Source organism: Grus americana, chromosome 2 (assembly GCF_028858705.1).
Source record: "Grus americana isolate bGruAme1 chromosome 2, bGruAme1.mat, whole genome shotgun sequence".
NCBI lineage: Eukaryota > Metazoa > Chordata > Aves > Gruiformes > Gruidae > Grus > Grus americana.
In genome coordinates, this window is record NC_072853.1 from 163,710,152 (window position 1) to 163,733,757 (window position 23,606).

A 23,606-nucleotide genomic window follows, 5' to 3' on the forward strand; every position below is an offset into this window, starting at 1 on the left:
GAAAAGAAAAAGAGCCCACATAAGTGAGAGCAGAAGCAGGCCTGATATGTTTGCAGCCAACATGATCATATGTTGGCTATTCATTGAGTGAGTGCATGTAGTCTTACTAAACAAAAACACTGAATAGTGAAACCATATAAGAAGGAAATCCAATTGCAAAACCAGAATACCTAGCAAAGCAGTCCAGTAACTTCTACAGCCACTCCTGTTACACAGGAAGACATGTTCAGTCTTGGTCTGTGCAACAAAGCAGGTCTTGAAATCAACCTTGTCGCAAGAGAGCTCCAGAACTGGAACAGTGAGGTATGCAGTCACTGGGACCAGCTGCAAAACAGCAAAGGGAAAGGAGAGGGGGAAAAAAAAAAAAAAAGCCAAACCTTATTTTTGTAGGGCTTTCATAATGTCTGCTACAGCTGGATCATTCTTACCTCAAGCACTGAATCAAGAGTAGTTCTGTGTTCTTCTGTAACAGAGTCAATTCCCCATTCTACAGCTCTGAGTGAATAAATTGCTGCTTGTTTTACTGTTTTGGGATAGGTTTTCAAACCAGACACTGTGGTCTTAATGAAGTAACAGAGAGTGAACATTCTGATTTGTTATTAGGGCTTTCTGAGGAGATGCAGACATTACAGCATCTCATCATCCCTCAGGACTGTATATGGCCCACTGTGAGTCATTCAATTTGTGCAGATTGCCCAAGATTATTATTAAATTGACTGTATCTTAGAGGTGGTGCTTGGATCTTAAAGATCAGTCCTCAGAAATACCTGGTATGAAAAAAAAGAAACGCCTGCAGTGAACTGCTGAAGTCTTGTGGGGGGTTTATAGCTTTCCGTCTGGAAGAGATTGGTCTTTAAACGCGTGTGGGCTGTGACCACACCACATGAGTTAGACAGACTCAGGAGACTTTCAAGAAGCACTCGGGTACTGCAGGAGGCAACGCTTGGTGACTCAGTCACTGGCGTGTTCGCTGAGACAGTCCTGACCCCGCGTCTCAGAAGGACGTTGAGAGTCCTCCTCTGACTGGGTTTGCTGCCCTGGGATTGCGCCGTACCCGGGCCGTCACGCTGGGCACAGAGCTGGGGTACGAGCACCAGGGTGCTGACCCAAAACCGCTCTGTCCATCCAAGAGTCGCCCACAGGCTCAACAGAGAGCCATCTCCTTTTGCAACTGCGTGGCCGTTCACTTGAACTGGGTGACACAATTTACTCTAGAGGGGGCTGTATTTCAAAGGCGAGTAAATCCTAGGGCACATTCATTCCCAGTCAGAGGTGTTGATAAAACACGGCCCTTTCTCAGGGCCCAGAGATCTCCTCCTGATCTTACCTGGGTAGTACAGTTACTATGTTCAATGACCAGATTTTGATTAAATTTCAGCTTTCTCTCTCCGTTCTCAAACTGGAGCACTTGGAATCCAGGAAGCAGCTGGGTATCTGGCAAATGTTGATATGTAAGCAACTCCAGAGTTGTGTGGAATGACACTTTCACCTGTGGGACAAGGAATTCAAATGACCATCACATAAGAAGAGACTGAGTGCAGGAAATCCAAAGTAAACACCGCTCGAAGGCCCAGGCGCACATTTTACCACTAGACCCCAAAGGGGTCATGCCAGCAACCAAATTCCCACTGGAACAAAGCATTATCATTAAAGAAAAAACACAGCTATTTCCTATGAACCCCGTACAGAGATGGAGTCTAAAGGTGAACAGCTAATCTCTGAACCACAGGGGAGAAACAGTCTCTAGCAAGAGACAAGGTTCTAAATTCCTGAGCTTACAACCACCATATTCCCAAAGCTGTCTTAAATATATGTCTTCCTTCTTCCCACACATGCAGAATTAAGATGTGTATGTTTCTATGTCAAAATCAACACCGAAAAATGAGAAGCACACTTCAAAAATGCTACTGTTACTCATTCTTTGCATCCTAGCAAATTCTTGATTCCAAAACTTTGTTTCCTTTAATGTCACTGTGTACACTCAAAATGAACCAAATTTCTCTCTGTTTGCACTGCCTGCATCTAATTTAAGGAAATGAGGGACTGCAGTCTTTGGAAATCTTTTAATTTGTCCAGCATACATATAGCTATTGATGTAGGTGAGCTCCAGAAACCGCAGGGTTTCTGCAGGAGTTTGCAACAGGTCAGAGTTGATGTAGAATGTAGAAAAATATTTTGTACCCGTAATACAGCAGGCAAAATAGCAGTAATTAGCATTTGCTAATATACCACTATTTCCCCTGAAACTGGGAGATTTCTATACTGGTTGTGTTGTTCTTGTGGTTCATCTGGACCGTGCTAACACACCAATTACTAAACTATCTATTCTGGCACAGGATTATTATTTTTGAGCCTACCAGCATGTTTTGCTGTGGATAAAGTACAAGTTGTGGTTGCTGTTCTTCTTCCTCCTTCATGCAGTGGGATGTTTTGGTGCTCTTTTTGGGATCTGTGCTGGACAGGCTGAAGGGTGGGGACAGAAGGAGCCTGAAGTACAGAGGAACCTTAGTGCAATTGATGAGTTTCAAACTCTGAGTCATTACCAAATCTGTCAAAACCTGGTGGAGAAATGATTCAAAATTGGTTAGTTTTAACTCCCTTGAGAGGTTTGTGCTAGTCTGTCTGGTCATTCACCACCACCAGGGACCTGAAGGACTTTACCCCAAAGCAGCCCAGTATTTTCTACTTGTGGTTTTCAAAATTTCTTGAGTAAAAAAAACAAAATGCAAATAATGTAATAAAGTTTAAAAGTCCTTGAATGTCAAGGGTCACAAACTGACTGCACCGCTCTAAGTGACTCATGCTGCTATTGGACCTTTATGTCCTGAAAATAAGTGCTTATTTTTCTACTTACAAACTCCTCTACAAAGAAAGAGAAAGACCTATAAAATAGGCATTGTCTGAACTCAGCTTCATTGATTCCCAGCTAATAAGTATTTGTAGTCCTTTTGTTTTACCTATTTTGTTATGTGCAATATAGAAAATTGCAACATGAGGCTAGTGGGGATAAAGATGCACTTTAAAAACCGTGTAAATACAGCTCTGAATTCTTACAGTAGCACAGCAGTACAAAGCAGCTGAACACATCGGTGCGTGAAATACTTACTCCTACCAGAGGCTGATGTGGTATGAGATCACTTGCCATTGAATAAAACACCATTCCTCCGTCATTATCCATGACTACTTTTAACCTGAGTGGAAAGAATCAGAGCTGGTCAGAGCCCTGCCCTCCAGGCTGATTCATTCTGTGAGCGTACCAGCTGTCAGCGCGGTGGTACTTACAGAGCGTGCCTCGCGAAAGCTTGCAAGTCTATTCGCAAAGGTGGAGCTCCGTAGCCGTGTCTGCGATGCACTTTGTTAGGCACTGTCTTTGAAAGCTGACAGCAAAATGAAAACAGAAATGATGTATAAAATGATAGCACTAAAACCTGAAACCCTATCTTTAGCCCGAGAGGCTGTTAGCCAAAATAGGATTCTGCTTGACAATGTATTGCCTGTTTGTAAGACATGATGGCAACACGCACGGAACAGCAAAAGCTAAGCAGTTGTTGAACTCTGAATGGCTGTGGTAAATACAGACGTGGATGTTTCTTCCTCCAGGAATCTGGAACATTAGGGATGTTTTTATTAAATATTCCATTATCATTCATTTGTTACACCTTGCATCTTTGCAATGATTCATGTCAGAGAATCGCAGAGCGATTCATAAAACACTATTCACATCAGCCTGCGAGCAGCATGTGCAGTTGTTGAAGAGGAAGTTTCCCACAGGAGAGATACGCTGTCCAAATTCACACAGGAAGGTGGATGCAGAGCCAGGAATAGAACTCAGCAGTCCTGAGTCTCTGTCCCATTGTTAACTCTAGTTATCAATAAAACCTGATGATGTGATAGCTTTTCAAATCCTGGGCTTTTGTCTGGGGTCTACTGCACCAGACAACGTAAGAAGATTATGCCATTCCCACCCCAGAATGCTTCCAAGCTAAAAGACAAATGCAACAAACGAACAGCCCTAGTTGAGGGAGGATGTACAGGACTGTTTACACAGACTGGCCAGGTACGCAGCAGCCTGAACATAAATTACAGGAAGGGAACTGATTACGTTCTAGTCATCTTTAGCCTTGCTGTGATAGTCAGCTTACTTCGTCGTCTAGGCTCATGAAACCCAGCAGAAACCCTTCACACTGCACTTCAGGCACAGCCTCTGGCAGGATGCATGGGGTGAAGGAGATGCAAACGGAGATGCTGCCACCTCCTGGAACCACCTGCAGTCAGGAGACAACTGGTTAGTAGTGCAGGGAGCTGCCTGGGATTGCACAAGCATCCTCAGCGCTCAGCTGCTAAAACTGAGTTGCACAAGCAGCATGAAATCTCCTGGGGATGGGCTACGCTCAGGCTTGTACTAAAATGACAACATATGACAGCAAAACTGATTTTATTTCAGCTGCAAATATCAGCATAGCCACTCTTTAGCATCAACAGAATTTAAGCACAGTCACAGACCAACTCCCTAAGTACACATACATATGTATGTACCACTCTGTTTTTAAAAATTCCCAGTTCTGCCCACTCTTACTCCGTGGCTAACTCAGATGATTCTCCCTCAACTGACAGCACTCACAGATACAAGAAACACTTTTTGAAGAGTTACAAGTGTGAATTACAAGTATTTTGCAATCCAGTTTACTCTTGGGCATTTTTTTATTCTACATGACAGCAGGGAATGTAATCAAATGCACTAGCCAGCTACAGTGGATTTTCTGGGATTTACGGGTTGAATAGATTCTGCTTTCTTTAAGTGTGTTATGCACATTATAGTTACATCCTGCTATTGCTGCAGAAACATATGCAGGTTATGATTAAATCCTGCTATTGCTGCAGAAAAACCTTTGCCATCTCCCTACAGAGCCAATTCACATCTAGCAGAGTTTCTAAGCTCAGGGGCCATGTGGTATGTACTGCTTTTAGGCTAGTGCACATGCAAATTCCCAATTTCACATGATCACAGGGGAGATGTTTGGTCTTGCTGGACCTACGCTCAGTAGAAGCAAAACTAGCTTAAGCTCTCCTTGCACTGCATTCCCCACTCAGAGTGGTGAGGAGCATAAAAAAAAAAAGCTCTACCTAAGGACTAGCAGGGCCAGAGCAGAGCGAGTAAGCTCTGTCACGTCCTACAACACTGCAGGGTCTGTGCATTGTGGTCTCAGAGAGCTTAGTTGCTCAGACATGGACTTAGGCCAAGTCTGGCCAGCTGTGCTACCACACCTGAGCCAACAGACCTTCCTGGAGCAATACTAGAAACGTGGAGAACATTTGTTTCTGCAGAGGAATACCTGAATGACTCCATAGGCATCAGCTCCACTCCACATAGGCCAAGCTCGCTGCTGGCTACACCCGATAGAGGCTGTTTCCACAATGAGGGACTTGTTTGTCTGAACTATCTCGGCCTCAGTCACCCCAGAGCTGACTGTAGGCTTCATTTCTTTGAGACGTCATTTCTGTAATTATTTCTTTTATGTAATCTTTAGCTCATTCTAACTTGTAACTGAAACCCTTTGGCAAAAAGCTTGCTAATATTTAAGAATCAAAATTGACACAGTGATGTTTTGGGCAGCCCTGTCACTCAGATCTTTCAGCGCTCTCTGCTTTATCGTATTCCTAAGGAATTGTGCCACTGTGGCCCCTATTTGCAGCAGTTACTTTTGAAGTACTGTTTATCCAAAAGAGTTACTCACAGAGCACCCCTCTCCCAGCAGCCTGCTTTCCAGCTCTGCCATGTCTACTTAGCAAATCTACCCCAGTTAAATAACGTGCTTCCAAAACTTTAGGCTGGATGCCTCCCACCTAATGCCACACACTTCACGGAGGCAAGCCAAGTGAGAAGACCAGACATGCCTCTCTAGAGAGCCTAGTGCAACACAATATCTAATTCCAGTCATCAGTTAACTGCTCAAATGTAGGTTTTTTGTTGACTTTGCAAACTCTTCTCATGGTCATCTTCAACATCCCAAAGCCTCCCAGCCTACTGTTTCACTGTTTAGTAGTCTCTACCCCAAACCAAAGCTACCTCCTCCTCCTTCTCGGTCTCCTGCTGAAAATATGCTAAATCTAAGCACAAAGAAAATGTAAAAGCTTACTATCTGCCTTGGAGTAACGGAGTAGGGGTTGTCTGCAGGAACCCCTTCATGAGGTCGTATAAGTACAGAGACGATTTTCTGTATTGTAGGTTCTTGAGCGATGATTTCCTTCTCTTTGCTGTTGGTGTCTGAAGACTGCAGGGACACAAGGGTGGGGAATGGTTAAAACCGTTACGCTGTGAAGGAAGAATGTAAGTGAAGTGCACAGGGAACTGCTGCGCTAGTCGGTAAGTATGGCCAGCTCCAGTTTCTTTCTGGCACAAAAACTGGACATGTGGATGTGTCCTGTACATGAATTTTTTCATGCATAGGTTTGCTCTCCTGAAACTGCTCCCGAATCCCTTGGAAAATGTGCATGGTTGGGTCCTGTTCTGCCAAGAGAAGCACTCAACTGTAACAGCTCTGGCCTGTCACACAAGCCAGTACTCTAGGGCAATAACTTGCCCTTGTTGCACAAGAAAGTTTAGAGGTGTATTCAAAACAACTATGTCTTCAGAGCTGAAACAGAGAAAAGGTGATTTTAATATCTTTTCTGTAAAGCTTTTGCCAGAGAAATATACATATCCTGTATGATACCTTCTCCCTGTCACTCCCAGCCCTTCAATACTATTGTCATATTATAATCAAACTTCATGTGTAATTGGTGTTACCATGTTGTAACAGATTAACCAGTCTAAGTTTGGCACTGGGATAAATACCTCCAAAACATTAGTCACAACTTGAACCTCACAGTTACATTCTGCTCCCTGACTACAGCACACACTGACACCATAAAGCACCCATGAGAAAAGTGGACCCAAATTGAGGAGTTTTAATTATCTTAACACTTTCATGTAAAAATTGCACTAGTTTGTCAATGACAGTACTTTAAAAAGTATATCTGATCAATTTCTTTAACAACTTTAAGAAAAGGAGAAGCTGAAGAGCTATTTGCTTATAGCTCATTGTGGAAACTGATTGCTGATACCAACAGCCACCTACCCGTGTATTGCTTTTTTGACTGTGAGAGGAACTGACATTTCTTTTAACAATCCAGCTCTTAGTTACAAGTTATAGTGCGTGTTATTGTTTTCAACATTTCATGCCAAGAAACCCATCATGTATCTCAGCAGCAGTGTAAAAAACAGACTAACAGCTGACCTCATCTGTAGTTTGCAAAGCTGGATAAATGCTTCCGCAGGGAACAGCAGTTTGATCCAACTTTAACATGATCTCTGACTCTGAGTTGCTACCAATTGATGCAGTCTCATTTTCATCCATGACCTTAGGAGGAAAAGGGTCTCCAAACAGCATCAACAGGTCCACCAGCTTTTTATCATCTTTCTCTCGGTTGTAAATTTCCCAGTCCAGGCGGATGTCTGAATTGAAAAGGGAGAAAGGACAATTACTTCTCATCACTGAGAAGACTCATAGTTTAGTTGGTACCAGAGAACAAGATCAAGTAACAAATTTGTGTCTAGCAACTGGATTTGTATTAAAGCATATCTTATGCTCTCCATGTTTGATGTAGGCTAAAATGATTTAAGACCATGTGTGCTATGCCCTTATTATAGCTTGTCTGCTCTCTAGGTCCTAAACTATACTTTTATTAACATTAAAATAAATCATGAGTGGTTTTTTTGTTAAGTAAATGTGTTTGGTGGCATTCAGGGGGGAAAAAAATGTGATTGACCTTTGCTCTGAAGAGTTATCAGGAGTTTTATCAGGAGATAAAACAACTAAACACAGAAGAACCAGATGATGCCACTAAGAAGCAGGTAGCACATCTGGTTGACCAGGGTTAGTGCTGTGAGAGATGCACAAAACCAGGATGGAAAATCCTGAATTCCCATCATTTCAATGAGGGAAAACCCTGACACATCGGGATAGGATGTGTTGTTTCATAGTAATAACATGTTGAGTCAATTACATAAATTCTACTACACTCTGGCTGGAGCTTACCTGCTTTACTGTTGCAGAAAGCAAACTAATATTCATGGCAGTAACGTCATAAATACTACTATGCACATAAAGACCTGACAACATGTACTATTGTTCTGTACTAGCCCAGTTAGAAAACAGCTTAGATACTCTCTTATATACTGCTATTCTTTTTACAAAAAATGTCCTGATTAGGAAACAAGAACATCAGTTAATTAACATGCGAATGGATTCTATTTTTAATATTATAAGGAATGTAATACAAGTGTCGATGTTTGCTGTACAAAAGTCAGTCTTACCAAAGGGAGTGGGATTGTTGAGCCGGACCTTCCGAAAGACAGGACACCCTCCAGAGACATGAGTGCCAAACCTGGGGAGGAAACCTTGTTGTCAGTATATGCAGAAAATAAAAGTGAATGTCTGAAATAATTTTACATGAAAGAATTGTTTAAAAGTGGAAACATATCTGGCTGCACTGGCAGCCTGTTAAGAGTGGCCATCACAGAAAGCATGGCCCATACTGTGAAGTACTATATTGCTTTTTTAAATCAGTCTCTTCCAGTTTTCTTAGTCGTCTCAGATGTTTCAGGATAAACACATGAAGTCAACTTTTGTGAAAGACTCTGGCAGCGGCAGCAAATGGCTACACAACAGTGGAGTGACCCGTCAGACACAGATCTCCAGGTGCAGAAGGGTGTTTTATGGTGGATAGCTAAATCCATATTCTATGCCCTATTACAGGGCTGACATTGCAAATGCTCTTGGCTGCGGTATGACACGCAATGCTAATTCCTCTGAAGGCAGAGAGCAGCAGCCATAGCAGCTGGCTGAGTGTGTACTCCCTTGGTCCCCATAAACCGACCCTTACCCAGATGTGCAGATGTGACTCCCCATAAGAGAGGGCTTAAACCTTCCCCTGCCCCTGTTTACCTCGGGACTGCGTTTTTCCCAGTCCAGGTAAATGGAGCAGGAGAAATGAACTGCAGATGACGATAACTGCCACCATGTACCAGTTTCCATCTCCGCAGAATCAGATGAGGCTGGAGTGGGTGAACTTCTATGACTGTAAGCCCAGAACAGTGACTGCTGGTAAACTTGAGAAGGCTTGTATGCAGATTCTTTTCTAATTATACTGGCAGTATTGGTGTTACAGAAGCAGATATTATACCTTGACAGTCACTTTGCTGACCTTCTCATTATATCACAAAAAGATGGGAACAAGTGTGCATGTTGGCTATAGTCCAATGGTATTTAATTGTCTGACTTCTCTGATAGTATTTTGGGCTATACCTGATTATGGGTTGCTCTGTTTGTGGTCCTGTCATCTGCAGGAAGATTGGGCAGCCTTTCACAGTCATTTGCATAGGAATTAATTTAGGTTGTAAGTCTCCCACCTATTAAAAAATGAATTCTTGCTATTAGAATCAAGATGAAACTTTATTTCTCTGGATTACAAAATTATGTTTCAAAAACTGATTGGATTTTCAAATATTTTTGACTGGTTTCTTTTGACAGCACCTAATTCATATGCTAACGAAAGCTCCTCTCAGCAGGAGAATGCAATACCTCATACATTCACGAGCTTCCCTGTGGCTTTTCCATACAAAATAATATATTGTTTTGGTAGAGCAGAGTAGTGCACAGGCCAGTTACCAAACAGATTTTATAAATCAAAACTTCTCCAATCATTTTAAAGGCACATGAAAACCTCCCAAGGGATAAACATGTTACCCCAAAACTAAACCATGCACTTTAAAAGCAAATAATTGTTCCTTACATGTCGTTGGAGGTAGCAGTGTTGCAATATCTACCCTGCATTTTTACAGAAGTCCTAACAAATTGAAAATGTATTTTTAACAAAGGAATCTGGGAAATCTAATTGATGTAAAATCTGCCATAGCAGTACTTCACCTACCTTACAGAGAAGATCATCCCGGTACTCTCCCCACATGTTGTTGTAAGCTGTAATTTCTATGGTTAGCTGCTGGAAGGCTTTCAGAGTTCCTGTGGAAGGTTGTATATGGAAAGCTACTCCCTTCCCATGAGACAGCACTGCTGCTGCAAACTCTGAAGGAGCATAGCAAAGAAGCATTTGATGAATTTTGAGGAAATGGAACAAAAGTTAGTCTTTTAAAGAATACATAGGACCGTATTTTTAGCTGGTGTTAATCAGCCTAACCTTGCCGGCTTCAAAAAAACCTGGGAACATTTACACGACCCACATATATACCACTTTACTCAAGTTTCCTTCTGTGGTGGGTCTTAATCTGTTTTTTTGAGAGTTAATTCTTGCAGAGATTATTTCATAGAGGGACATCTTTCCAACAACCTGATCCAGAACTCTTTGGGATATGCAAGGTGCTAACTGGTTACATGAAAACACACCCTCAATTTGAGAAGAATAAGCTGGAATTTGTGCTAATTGGTTATCTTTCTATTACCAGCTGCCTGTTCACCTCTGTGTGCTCTTCAACACAAAGAATGAATTACAAAGAACAAAGCCTTTCCACATTCTGAGTCACCTAGCCTTCTAAATCAACAAGCTTGCATGGAATCTGTCAGAACAGCATTTTTCCAATCTTAAGTACTAATTCAACAGCTGAAAAGTGCTGTCTTTGTAACAGATACCAAATACTATGGCAAGGTACCAATATGTTCAAGTTTTATTTTGGATACAGACGACACATCCACACTGTATAGCAGTTTGCTCCCATTTCCCCCCTCCCTGGGTCTCATGTGGCTCCAAATATTATTATTTTTCAGTACAATGCATCAGAAATGATGGATGGGCTGTGCTGTAGCTTTCCACAGTTGGAAGGGTTTATAAAATGGTTTGAGGGGAAAAAAGCCTGCTGCAATGGTATTGGAAGACTGTAGGAGGGAAATAGTCAAATGTTATGCATGTCATCCATACTGTGTGCTGGGAGTGAACTGTCACCAGAACCACCATCACCAGAACTACCCATCTTTGTTTCAGACTGTTGGTTTTGAGAAAAAGAAGAGGAAAGAGAAAGAAAGGGAGAGGGAGAGAGAAAGAAGGGGAGGAGAGAGATTGATCTAATGTTTATGCAATGTGGGCTTTCAAACTCAAGAATGAGCTGAGGAACTAAGTCATTTAGCAGTGTAGACTTAGCCTGACACTCCAAGAATGAGATGATATGCCTGACTGGCACATTTAATGCTGAATATGTTAGTCAGTTGGCTTTTGCCTTCTCACCACTGCAGGGATTAACAGCTATTCTCATACCTGACTGTGCTCTTCTGGCTGCATGTTTTGTGACTGGCCCTCTTCTTTTCACCTGGTGACTTGAGGAGCTTGAAAAAATAATTAAGTAAAAAAAAATATCACAGCAACAGTTTTGTGAAATGAGCAGGACTCAGCTAAAGTAACAGCTGTACCTGACTCCTAAATTACGAGCCATTATAACTTAAAGAAGGACTGCCTACAAAGCATTTTTTGAAATTAACATCCTTAGGAGTGGATCAACTTGAGAGTTGTAAGACCCTGTGTACAATCTAACACAACAGAGCCTTGGACGGTGTAAACCAGCTTATGTCCATTGGCAGCAATAGTGTTTTGCCATTTACACCAGCTAAATCTTCCGTCCTTGCAGTGCACGCTATCTGTTTCTGCAGGAGACCTCACCAGCAGGTGAGGTTTCATTACCACAGTCAAGTAAAAGCTTAAAAAAACCCACCAGAGCACTGCAGAAAGTGCATCTCGTGACAGAGGCAATAGTGCTCTGTCCTAATTTCAAATTTAATCCAGACCTAAATTAGTATTTGAGTCATTATGCAGAAAAGCAAGACTTACGGGCAGCTTCCTTGTTCTGGAGTAAGTGAAGAGGCAGTAAAATACTCAGCTTCTAGTTTGAATGGAGCACTGATTCCTGTGTGATTGGTAAGAATTAGCCGACGCTTTGCTATGTCTTTGAATGCAACTTCAGATCCAAAGTCCAAACGAAGATCACACGGGCTTTGTAACACTTGTCTTTCATCACTGTCAGATAAAATTACACAGTATTAAAACATCAGTCCTATTTTCTTATGCCACAGATAATTACAGTAGATTTTAAAATGTGCCATATCCAATGTGCTTATGACCAGTGTGAAAGGACCATGCAGCCTATAACTTCTGTCAGCATTTACTGCTTTTCATTTTTTCACTTCTATCCACATAAGGATTTATTTTGGGTAGAATTTTTATCATGTATAACATGCCAACCTACCAAATTAAAGTAATTTTTACTTATAGAAAAATATATAAAGACAAGCATATTCCAAAAAAAAGAGTAATCATGCTACATATGAGAAAAATAAAATAAATATCAGCCAGATATACCAAATCAAAGAGAAGTATATCCATCCTTCTTTAATATCATGTCGCGCAGCGCAACAACAAAACTTAGTGGTCCAAAATACAGGATCTTCGGTATAGTTCTGTAATTCTAAATTCACATCTAAGAGTTGAATTTGCAAATTTTTGGCATTCCAGAAAATAGTTGTTACTCACAAACATGTGAGGGACTGTAGAGGTCCCACACTTTGGTTACCAGGGACAAAGGCAATTTTCCATGCTCTCTATACACAAAAGCATGAAGGCAACTGGCAGGTTACAAATGCCAGGAGCACAACAGAGAACAGACAAAACACATGAATGCGTTTCACTAATGTGCAGTTAACTTCACACCGATTTAGTATTCATAAATTAAGGAATTCACAGTTGTTAATTTAATTTGTTTCAGCTAAACAATGGTGGGAGTGGAGTAGTGCTCTTCTCCAGTCTTTTCTTGGGCATATGAAGATGCTGAATTTGGCTAGGGTGTAAACCCAATAGCTTTTCTTCACAAAAGCACCTTCAGTGAATTGTCCCAGCACAATTTACTGTCCTGGCTGCCTACAGCAAGAGGAGGAATAAAGTTTACATAGACAAGTGGGTTCCCCCCCCCCCCCACCATTGCATTTTTGCCTTGGGAAGAAGTAATTTTTGTTCAGTTCAGGGGTAAAACCTTGATTTACCTGGCAACTCCACTGTCACAAGGTACTGAGTAGGTGACATGCAGTCCTTTCACTTCTCCAGAAATGCTCAGCAAGAGGGGTTCAATCATGTCTTCTATGCTACAGCAAAGGGCAAGGTCTTTCAGCTCACCCTGAAAGGAGAAGAGTGAAGTTTCCTTGTGAATGAAGCAAACACCACAGAGGAAAGGCAGCCTCATTAAGAAGTTTACTTAGAAAAGATGTATAAACCTCACTGGACTAAAACCAGAACTACAACAGAATCTTGAAAAGTTTCACTGAATTGTTTTAAGTGCTATCTCTCCCAGTATCAGATTTGCTTAGAAGGCAGTACCAAGATAAAATTTTGTGGCTGTTTCTTGGCTTTGTACTTGCATCAGTCTATAAGCCTAAAACTGCTCTATTAGTGATTTTGACACACTTTCTATACTGCAAGTGTTGAAGCTCTAAATATTAATTACTACCAGTCATGCTGAAATAATCTTCCAAAACCAAGATTTTATTTCTACCTGGGTTTAAAGCAGGACTTATAGGATGAATTATGTGGCCCAGTTACGCTAGTACTCTGGCTAATTCAACACTAATGTTCTTTTTTGCCTTATTGATACATGAATTGGTGCATCCTACATAAAATAATAGACTGGGATTCAGCTCCAGATTCAGACTTCTAAATGTAACTGTCTAAATGTGAGCCCGTATGGGCTTACGTGGCAAGGTTTTGGTAGCTGGCGGGGGGGGCTACAGGGGTGGCTTCTGCGAGGAGCTGCTAGAACCTTCCCCTATGTCCAACAGAGCCAGTGCCAGCCGGCTCCAAGATGGATCCACTGCTGGCCAAGGCTGAGCCCATCAATGACGGTTATAGCACCTCTGGGATAATGTATTTAAGAAGGGGAAAAACCACCAGGAGCAATTGCAGCCAGAGAGAGGAGTGAGAAGATGTGAGAGGAACAGCCCTGCAGACACCAAGGTCAGTGCAGAAGGAGGGGCAGGAGGTGCTCCAGGCACCAGAGCAGAGATTCCCCTGCAGCCCATGGAGAAGACCACGGTGAGGCAGGCTGTCCCCCTGCAGCCCATGGAGAATGATGGTGGAGCAGATATCCACCTGCAGCCCATGGAGGACCCCACATCGGAGCAGGCGGATGCACCTGAAGCAGGCTGTGATGCCATGGGAAGCCTGCACTGGAGCAAGCTCCTGTGAGCAGGACCTGTGAACCCGTGGAAACAGAAGCCCACACTGGAGCAGGTTTGCTGGCAGGACTTGTGACCTCGTGGGGGACCCACGCTGGAGCAGTCTGAAGAAATGCAGCCCATGGGAAGGACCCCTGTTGGAAAAGTTCATGGAGGACTGTCTCCCATGGAAGGGACCCCAGGCTGGAGCAGGGGCAGAGCGTGAGGAGTCCTCCCCCTGAGGAGGAAGGAGCAGTAGAGACAACGTGTGATGAACTGACCACAACCCCCATCCCCCTGTGCCACTGGTGGGGAGGAGGGAGAGAATTCAGGAGTGAAGTTGAGCTTGGGAAGAAGGAAGCAGTTGGGAGACGTGTTTTAAGATTTGGTTTTACTTCTCATTATCCTACTCTGATTTTGACTGCTCATAAATTAAACTTGTTTCTCCACGTTGAGTCTGTTTTGCCCGTGACAGTAACTGCTGAGTGATCTCCCTGTCCTTATCTGGACCCATGAGCCTTTCGTTATATTTTCTCTTCCCTGTGCAGCTGAAGAGGGCAGTGATACAGCGGCTTTGTGGGGGGGACACCTGGTCTCCAGCCAGGGTCAACCCACCACAGAGCCCTTGAGTTCATCTATAAAGGTGAACTCCAAATACGATTCATTAATGGTACTCGGGCATCTACCTCACCTCCAATGCAGACAACCTTTCTTGTAGGTGGCTCGGACGGCATTCAGTTCCCCAGCCACATGCAAAATGCCCTTTCAGATACCCAACGTGACCTGATGAGCTTCCAGCTTTCCATGAAGAAAGCTCAAGTTTACTGGGATCCCGTGCCACATATACCAGACATACATGGGTATCTGAGGTCCTCTAGGGCACCTCTGATAGTACTGAACACCTACTTTTAAGCAAATAAATGAAACTTAGGTCTCCAGTGACTGTAATGGGAACGAATACACCACACCTATAAGAAGATCCTTTATTTACTTGCATTAAATCAGCTGTTTGAACGCCCCTAGCAAGTCTATGGCTCAAATTCCCAAAGTTTGTAAACTCTGCAGTCCCATCAGCACTTTTTAAGTTTTCAAATATCAAAATGTCATGAGCCCAGTCGCATTCAGAAAACCAAATGTATGCTATATATGTCAGTCTGCCACATTTCATGTGGGATAATCTGAAGTAAGGATCTGCATGCTCTAAGAAAACTGACAAGCATTGAGAGTAATTGAATAGGGATTCAAGAAAGAAAACAAGAACAATTGGGAAACGAAGAGGAAGGGTAGGAAATTGCACACCACGTGGACTGATTTAATTCTTGCCTTCAATCATGGTTACCTCTAAAGCAAAGCAATTTCAGACATATTGTATGGAAAAAAAGAGCATTATATTTTGTATATAAAAATCATTCCTTTTGCCAGATGGAGATGAGAATGCCAGTGTTGCTGTTTTCATAAAATTGCATCAATTTTTAAACTTACCATGATGTTAGCTGACAGCTCTATGCAGAATTCTTTTTCTTCATTTGGGCCTAAGGTGCCACTGGCTGGGGAGACAGCAGTGGAGCAGAAAGCTGCCTGACTTCCAATGAGCTGCCGAACAGAAAGGACAGGCATTCAGTTAACTCTCTTAATTCATTAACATCGATTCTTTCAGATTTTCTCTTCAGATCAGAGAGAACTATAAAACCAGAGTTATTCTAAGGTTTAGGACACTTTCAGGTAGCAACACATGCAGTTTGTTGAGATGAGGCTTGCTTTACAATTCTCATTTTACAGTTCCTCATGGCTGATACGATCCTCATGTTACATTTATTCCAAACAACTTCAAGTGCCCAACTGAGGCTGGGAGCAGTCACTGTTGTCCCTCTTACAGTCACAAGCCTTACCAGGGTTAAGTCAACCTATCTGATATTGCAGCAGGGTCCCACAGGTGCCATGTCTCTCTCTCCACTGACTACAGAGGTGGTCTACAGAGACAATCCTGGTATTAGCACCTTCCCTAATTGACTAAATGCACATAGCATGAATCCAGGGGTTCCACTTGGTTGCTCACATATGAGCATTAGGTACCATGTAAAATGCTGTGGATATCCCTCCTAGGCTCCAGCTGTTCCAAAACATTTCCCCATAGGTTCTACATCATCCACACGCTCAGTTAGGATGTCCTGGGCACCTAAGGACATCTCGAGGGACACTGAATGCTTTTATGTAGGCAACCAAGCTGAATCCTGGATGTCAGAGCAGATCTAAATGACCAAGGCACTGACAGTAGGATTCAGCTTACAGGCTAATTAACCTAATTGTATGCATAGCTGGCATCAACACTACCATTGTAGCCAACATACATCCAGTTAGTATGTGCTAGAGAGCATCCTGCAGACTAAAGTAGGTGTCCATTTTAGGGGGAGCTGAATACTCCTCTGGACTCCATTGACAGTGGCTGGGGTAGGATTCAGTTCCCTGAACACAGACACAGAGGACAGCCAAGCTATACAAGGTGGCTGGCTGGTGGGACAGGATATAGAAGAGACCACACTTCTTGAGTGACACCTGGAGCTGAGGAAGAACACTCTACAGCACCCACAATGACAGTAGGCGTATACATTCCATTGACTGAGAGTTCAGACTAATTTATACTGACATTAAATTTAGGGGTCCTAATCTGTGAGCTGAATCCCACCCAGAATGTAAAATTTAAGCAAAATTATAAACAGTTCAAAACCAACATTATTTCTTTGCTCTACTGAATTGAATGCAAATCCTAAACTGCCATGGTACTTTGCTTAATACTCTGGCAGCTTACATCCTATTTCCCCTCACATCTCTGCCCACCCATTCTCCCGGGGATGATCCACACGCAGTACAAGCATATTAATATCAACTGGCAGCTAATCTTTCCAAGGCTGGTCTCAAGTTGAAGTCCTGCTCATAAGCCAGTAAACAGGAATCACTACTCAGAGCTTTTAAGAAAATCTTTTAAGAGTACTTTGTATTTTGAAAGAAATTACAATTTCCATCCCTGTTGTATTCTTCATCCATTAAAAGCATATTTACCTTTCCCCATAAGTATTTTGCTGGCAGCAGCCTCTGGTTAAAAAGTTTGCTGGTTGCTTTGGCAGGAACTCCAGTATAAATTTCAGTGAATACTAGATGACTAGATATCAGGCACGCTTGGGGGGTCTGAACATCAACAAAAACAGGAAGATGACTGGAAATAAACACACAGATGGTCTATTGTTATTGTTAATGAAATGTGCTAGACATACAACAGCATGCTGGAAAGAATGAGAACTATGTTTATTTAGCAATATTAGTGATTGGATAGTTCATTGATAGGTTACACAACCCCACTCTGAGTTCCTGCTACATATTTTTATTTGAGATAAAGCTACCTAAAGTGAAAATCACATGTGAATCTCAGGAAAAAACAAAGCAGAACGCCACACTTCCCCCTTACCTTGCTTCTCCATTTTCTACCTGGAGTTCTAATACTGTCTGGAGACGCTGGCACAACAATGATGTAAACTGAACTGACACACTGCATATACCCAAAGGAGGTATTTCTCCAGCAGATGGTTGAATGGTAAAGGGAGATACCTAGGAGAGAGGAAACAAATTTCTTTGATGCCTGCAAAGCAAGTGTAAAATGCTGAAGCCCCACAATCTAACTAGGACTTGAATGTGTCTGGTTTTATCTCAGACATCTCTCTTCTCTCTGCCCCTGGAGTCTCACCTGGGTTGATTTTAGTAAGCGCAGCACTGGCTTTGTGAAAACCTGGCTAGACAAGAGGCAGGACTTTGCTTCCGTGGGCACAGCTAATAAAAAGGTAATGACCTAAGAGAAGGGTAGTCAGAGTCAAGGGCATAACAGGGATGTCTGTGCCTGGAGTGAGCAGGAATGTGAAGGAGAAGTCGTGAGCAGCAGTAGCAGTGTCTCCTCCCAAGTCAAGGCACTGAACAGCAGCTATGCAAGGTGCCACAAGTTGGGGAGATTCTTGGATGGAAGGTTGAGAAAGGAGGGCTGGAGGAGTGGAAACAGAAATAACACCAGTTATGGAGAAGTTTGGGAAAGACAAGGGCAGCTCTTTGGCAGGAGGAATGGAGCACTTGATCTATGATCTTCACTGGGGTATGAATGGGCTCTGGGATAGCAGATTCAAGAGATTAAGTCTAAAATCTCTCTGGGGTTCTGGCAATTGTTGGGAATGGCAGGGGACAAAGGCATAACAGTGAGAAGTAAGGGCTTGAGGACAGTAACGACACGGTCTCCTCCAGGTCACCCCTATCCCCAACCAGGCACTTCTGATTCTAATTGTTCTGGGGGAAAAGGGATAGACACACACGCAACTGTTCTGCAAGGCTTCCACTTATAAATCCTTTCTTTTTGCCATCAACTTTCACCCAAAGTTGGTGAGATATCTACATATCATGTAGATAAAAAAACCCAACAAAACAAAGCTCAAGAAATCATAGGGATACAGTACAACTTCTCGAAGGCTTCCATCTCCTGATGGTCAATGGAAAGTTCCCGCTTACCAAGCTCCTCTATCTGTTGCAAAAGTGACACAGTCCATCCAGAAAATAGAAATTCTGAACAGCATTTAGACCAATTTTGCCACAAACAAGTGAATTCAATTCCTTGCATGGGTAATTATGTAAAGAGCTGTAACAGGCAGAATTTGGCCTTTCATTAGAAGAAAAAGCACTTACCTCAGAGCCCGATTTCCTCACGTACCTTAATGCATAACACCAAGGAGAAAATCTAGCTACAAAGCCCACAATAAATAATCAAAATAAGTATTTTGCCTTTTTTTTTTTTTTTTTTTTAGTTTTAGGAATATGTGATGGTCTGCAGATAGCAGCTCTCACTCAATTCTTTGCCACCAGCATTACCACAAAGCTGCTTTTGTCATTTCATATGAAATTGTGGAATGAGCTCTGAAGTCAAAGACTGTATTTGACACATCACAACCTAGATAATACTAAACAACACTTTTAGTATTCACTGTGGTGAGAAGTCATTTTGGGAGACACCTGCATGTTTCAAAGCTACTGTTTAAAGCCAAGAGGCCCAACTCAGCAGGTGCTGAGATTCTTGTCCGAGATGCTGATGTGGGTGTGTGGGAGGAATGTTTAGCAGCCTCAGTTCCCACAAAGTCTTACTCTCTTATTTATATCAGCAGGAGCTGAAATCACTGTCATACAGGAAATACTGCATGTGTCTCTGGATCAGGCTGGCAGGGGGGTTGTAATAAATGGAAATAGAGAAAAAATGAAAAAAGCATTTAATCTCAAAAGAACTTGTGCAGAACTTGTGTAGAACCAGTTTCATAAGAAGTCACAGAAATTAAAACTTTTGACATCTGGAATGAATATTACAACTTCTAAGCATAAGGAAGAAATAGCTAGAGAGGGAGCACAGCCAGCCATAGCAGTGACTTACCTCTTCATTCCTTTCAGCTAGACAAACCTGGCTTTCTTGCATTCTCCATTGTGCTGGCAGCTGACATAGATTTTTAATCTGAAAGGTTCTTAACACGCTCTCACCCTGCTTAATCAAACCTAACCAGAGTGATGGAACATCAATACAAAGAAGTGGACCCTAGGACACCAGGAAACAGATGTCAGAAATGGACACTTCTGCCAAGACTGCCTAATTAAGAAACATACATTAGCTAAGATTAACATTCATTTTCACAGAGGATAGCAGAAAGCAAATGCATTGCATGTAATACAGAAAAAATCTTATTGCCATGGGATTATCAACATTGACTCACTAGTTACTAGACAGCAAAAATACCTCTTATTTGTAACTGCTTTAGATTTGTCAGGCCTTTAAGAGGCAAAAAGCTTTATATGGACAATAGCCAGGCCCCACAGCTAGTCATCTCGCAACACTGAACTGTTCCTTACCTTAAAAGCAGCCTCAACATGCAGTACAACTGGCTCTGGACAGTGTTTAATTTTACAGTGCAGGTTACGGCTGATGCACCCAGGTTTGCTTCCTGTAATTGTCAGTTCAAATTCACAGCATTCACTCATATCTAGAAAAGAAAAATTCAGGGTCCTGTCTCACCATTTAGCAAAGAAACCACCTGCTGCAAGCCTGTTACTGTAACTCCTGGAACCAAATTAAGTCTCCTGTTGGCTCCAGCGGGCTCAGGATCAGGTTTTGTTTCACAGCTTGCATTATACTGCTCTGTGACTTTTCTCTTCCACTTGTACCGATTTAAATATTTCTGTCATTAACTGATGCTTGTAAGTCACAGAAACCTTACCTATGACACCAGTATGAGGTTCAACTTCCATGACGTCACAGGTAATTATTTTCTCCCATGTGTACTTGATCAATGATTTGCTGTTATTCCACATCTAAAACAATTAAAATCAACAGGACAATTAATGCCCTTTAAGCTCTCATAGCAACAAGCCAATTTGTTGAGAATACCAATGCACTGCAAACTAGGTATTGCAAGTCTTACATCACATACTTTGCAAACTATGCAAAACCATATCCTGATCACCACTAAACATTATGACCTACTAATAAACCTTGAATCTAGCTACAACATACTGTATCTTCACCTGAATCTTGAAATAAACTGAGCACGGTTAAGAGTAGAAAGGCACAGAGCTTCATTTAACCTCTGACTTGAACAGTATTAACCCAGTGCCATGCACTAACCACTGTTATTTTCATGATAATGCTGCATCCTCCCTTTCCTTTCTCCTCTGTGATGTAGAACAAGGACAAGAAGGAGTAGGATTCACCTGACTGGATTTCAGATGTCTGCAAAATAGATGAGCTCTACATCGGACCTCATCTACTAGGAATTCTCTTTTCTGAAAATAAAGCAAATTAGACAGTGCTGGGAGCAATTCCTCTGACCTATTTTAGCCCTGGATGCTGCCAACCAGATCTCCAAGGACTCTAAGAAAAGTTTAGAGCAGGTAGCTCAGATGTGGAGATCTATGCTGAGAGCACTATATTTAGTCAGATGAACTCAGCGGCTACCTTCACACTACTTAAGGTGTCTTCTGAAACAAAGAAAGTCCATTAACCATTCTTTTCAAGAACTGGATCATATTTGAAGCCTTTCAAACTCTTCCCCCATTCTTCAAAAATATTACAAACCTTCAAAGCTTGAACTTCAAATCCTCCTTATGAGAGCAGCCTTTTTTTGCCAAAAGATCTGTTTGTGAGGGAGATGTGGGCTCTTGAAATCTTTGGTCTGCTCTTCAGAGCTATTCAGATATTATTTCTTAATTACAGCAAATAACTTTGTTCTCTGAAGCACAATTATCTCTAAATGCAATTCAAATTCTTATCTTTTTAAGACTGAAAAACAATTGGAAACTGCAAGGAATGTCATATTTTATGTGACTTAATTACCTATACCATACGTGTAGCTATACTGGATTACTGGAAAGTAGAAGATGGCTGTCTTAAGTTAATAAAGAACATCTAGGAAGAGAAAGCATAGAACTAAATGCTGATTAGCAGTTATCTTTAAGAAAAAATGGAAAGACCGTTAACTGAGAAATGTCTTCCTGCCTGGCTCTTGCTAACAGGCCTATTTTTCCCAAGTGAGTCTAAGATGAAAAGGATCCTGATCTATAGTGAAGAGGATGCTGAGTGAGTGGACAATCGCAGCAGCAGTCTGTCCCATAATGGTCAAACAGAAATTATCAGAACCTGCAGGAAAGAATAAGGTCTACTAAGTGGCAGCACACTTGACTTTTGTAGCTCTTCTGTGCTTGCTGTAGTCCTTTGAATGAGCACAGCCTCTGCTACGAAGTAATTTAATCATCCATTGGCTATTCCTCTCAGCTGGAAAACTTTTACACTACAGGAGCGACAAAGTGATAAGCAATGGGTTTGCAACCCAGAAAAACTTTTAGAAGGGTAATGCTCTGTGGTATCAAACTTGAGAGATGAAAAAAGAACAAAGCCTGCTGCCTGGAGCTGAGGAGGCCTGCTAGAGGATTTTAGTACAGACCCTCCTGTAAAAATATTTAAGAAGAACTAAAATAACATGGATTGTCTGATATCTTCTAGCAATACCTATGACATCCAGTCACACAAAGCACACGATAACATTGAAGTCAAAAAGCAAACAAACCTTAAATGTTTTTCTGACATTTACACCAATAAAGTTTTCTCCAGGGATGATAATGGCATATGGTTCCAGAAGAAGTTGAAATGGTTCTGTTGATCCTTTAACTTCTATTTCCAGTGCTATTACATCCTCTGCTTTGTATTCTGGGATCTTTTGAAGCATCCTCTCTTTTACTAAACTTTGGGAGAAAATATGATAGAATAATTAAGCATTTTAAACCAGTGTTTAAACTGGATCCCATCTTTTAATTGCCAGATCAAAACTGAAAATTATCAAGTGTTTCTCAACTACAGACTGTCAGTGTGCAACTACCTCAGGCTGGGGACAATTAACAACTGGAAAAATTCCAGTGGTTCTTTAAAGTACTCTAATCATCCCAGTCAGTTCATGAACAAGTATCTAAGTCATAGACTGCTGTGACAAACAGTAATAACAGGAAAACCTGCTGGAAATCTCAGTAGAAAACCTGGAAAATGAACAGACAAAATGACATTATTATCTTTTTCCAAGAGAGGTGCAGCCCTAGCTAGGGCTAAGGCATGTTTTCAGACATGTGAGCACAGAGACACTCTTCTTACCCCTATTAGCTGTGCAGATAAAATCCTTTATAACTGTTAGTCCATCATCACCAGAAAGATACAGAATCCCAGTATATAATGTAATAGCATAACTAAAATGTCACTATATATGTTACTGCTGTTTTTTCGCTTACCAAGGTAACTCTGGGATGTCCCTCAGTACCATCTGAATCACACTGTGATAACTCTTCAGCTACACAGATAAAGAAGGAGAGAATTTTAATGTCAACTAATTCATTATGTTGAGGATTAAAAAAAGATGAAAAAGGAGTTTACATTTAAAGGATGAACAATCATCATTGGAGTACCAAGCTCCGATAAACAATTGTCGTGGTTTAACCTGGCAGGCAGCTAAAACAATCACACAGCAGTTCGCTCGCTCCCTACCGCCCAGTGGGATGGGGAAAAGAATTGAAAAGAAAAAGGTAAAACTCATGGGTTGAGATAAAGACAGTTTAATGGGACAGAAAAGGAAGATAATAATAATAACAACAAAAGAATATACAAAAGTGATGCACAGCACAATTGCTCACCACCTTGAGCCAATGCTCAGCTAGGTCCTGAGCCATCCACCTCCTGGCCAACCCCCCAGTTATATACGGAGCATGACATCATATGGTATGGAATACCCCTTTGGCCAGTTTGGGTCAGCTTTCCCGGCTGTG

At 41.9% G+C, this 23,606-nt stretch overlaps 1 protein-coding gene across 2 annotated transcripts in view; it reads right to left on the bottom strand.

Annotated features, from left to right (window-relative positions):
- The window catches only part of DLEC1 (DLEC1 cilia and flagella associated protein), a 41,043-nt gene that overhangs the window by 2,821 nt on the left and 14,616 nt on the right, over nt 1–23,606 (bottom strand). For both annotated transcript variants that reach the window (XM_054816065.1, XM_054816066.1), the window contains exons 15-36: nt 23,076–23,134; nt 22,367–22,541; nt 20,522–20,615; nt 20,157–20,287; nt 19,687–19,845; nt 17,701–17,840; nt 17,298–17,451; nt 15,723–15,833; nt 13,077–13,207; nt 11,872–12,057; nt 11,305–11,372; nt 9,973–10,124; nt 9,348–9,451; nt 8,357–8,427; nt 7,278–7,495; nt 6,138–6,272; nt 4,143–4,265; nt 3,283–3,377; nt 3,107–3,191; nt 2,358–2,558; nt 1,328–1,489; nt 171–324 (exon numbers count right to left, since the gene is read on the bottom strand). In XM_054816065.1, the coding sequence (XP_054672040.1) occupies nt 171–324; nt 1,328–1,489; nt 2,358–2,558; nt 3,107–3,191; nt 3,283–3,377; nt 4,143–4,265; nt 6,138–6,272; nt 7,278–7,495; nt 8,357–8,427; nt 9,348–9,451; nt 9,973–10,124; nt 11,305–11,372; nt 11,872–12,057; nt 13,077–13,207; nt 15,723–15,833; nt 17,298–17,451; nt 17,701–17,840; nt 19,687–19,845; nt 20,157–20,287; nt 20,522–20,615; nt 22,367–22,541; nt 23,076–23,134 (2,908 nt within the window). The remainder of the gene's footprint in view (nt 1–170; nt 325–1,327; nt 1,490–2,357; nt 2,559–3,106; nt 3,192–3,282; nt 3,378–4,142; nt 4,266–6,137; nt 6,273–7,277; nt 7,496–8,356; nt 8,428–9,347; nt 9,452–9,972; nt 10,125–11,304; nt 11,373–11,871; nt 12,058–13,076; nt 13,208–15,722; nt 15,834–17,297; nt 17,452–17,700; nt 17,841–19,686; nt 19,846–20,156; nt 20,288–20,521; nt 20,616–22,366; nt 22,542–23,075; nt 23,135–23,606) is intronic.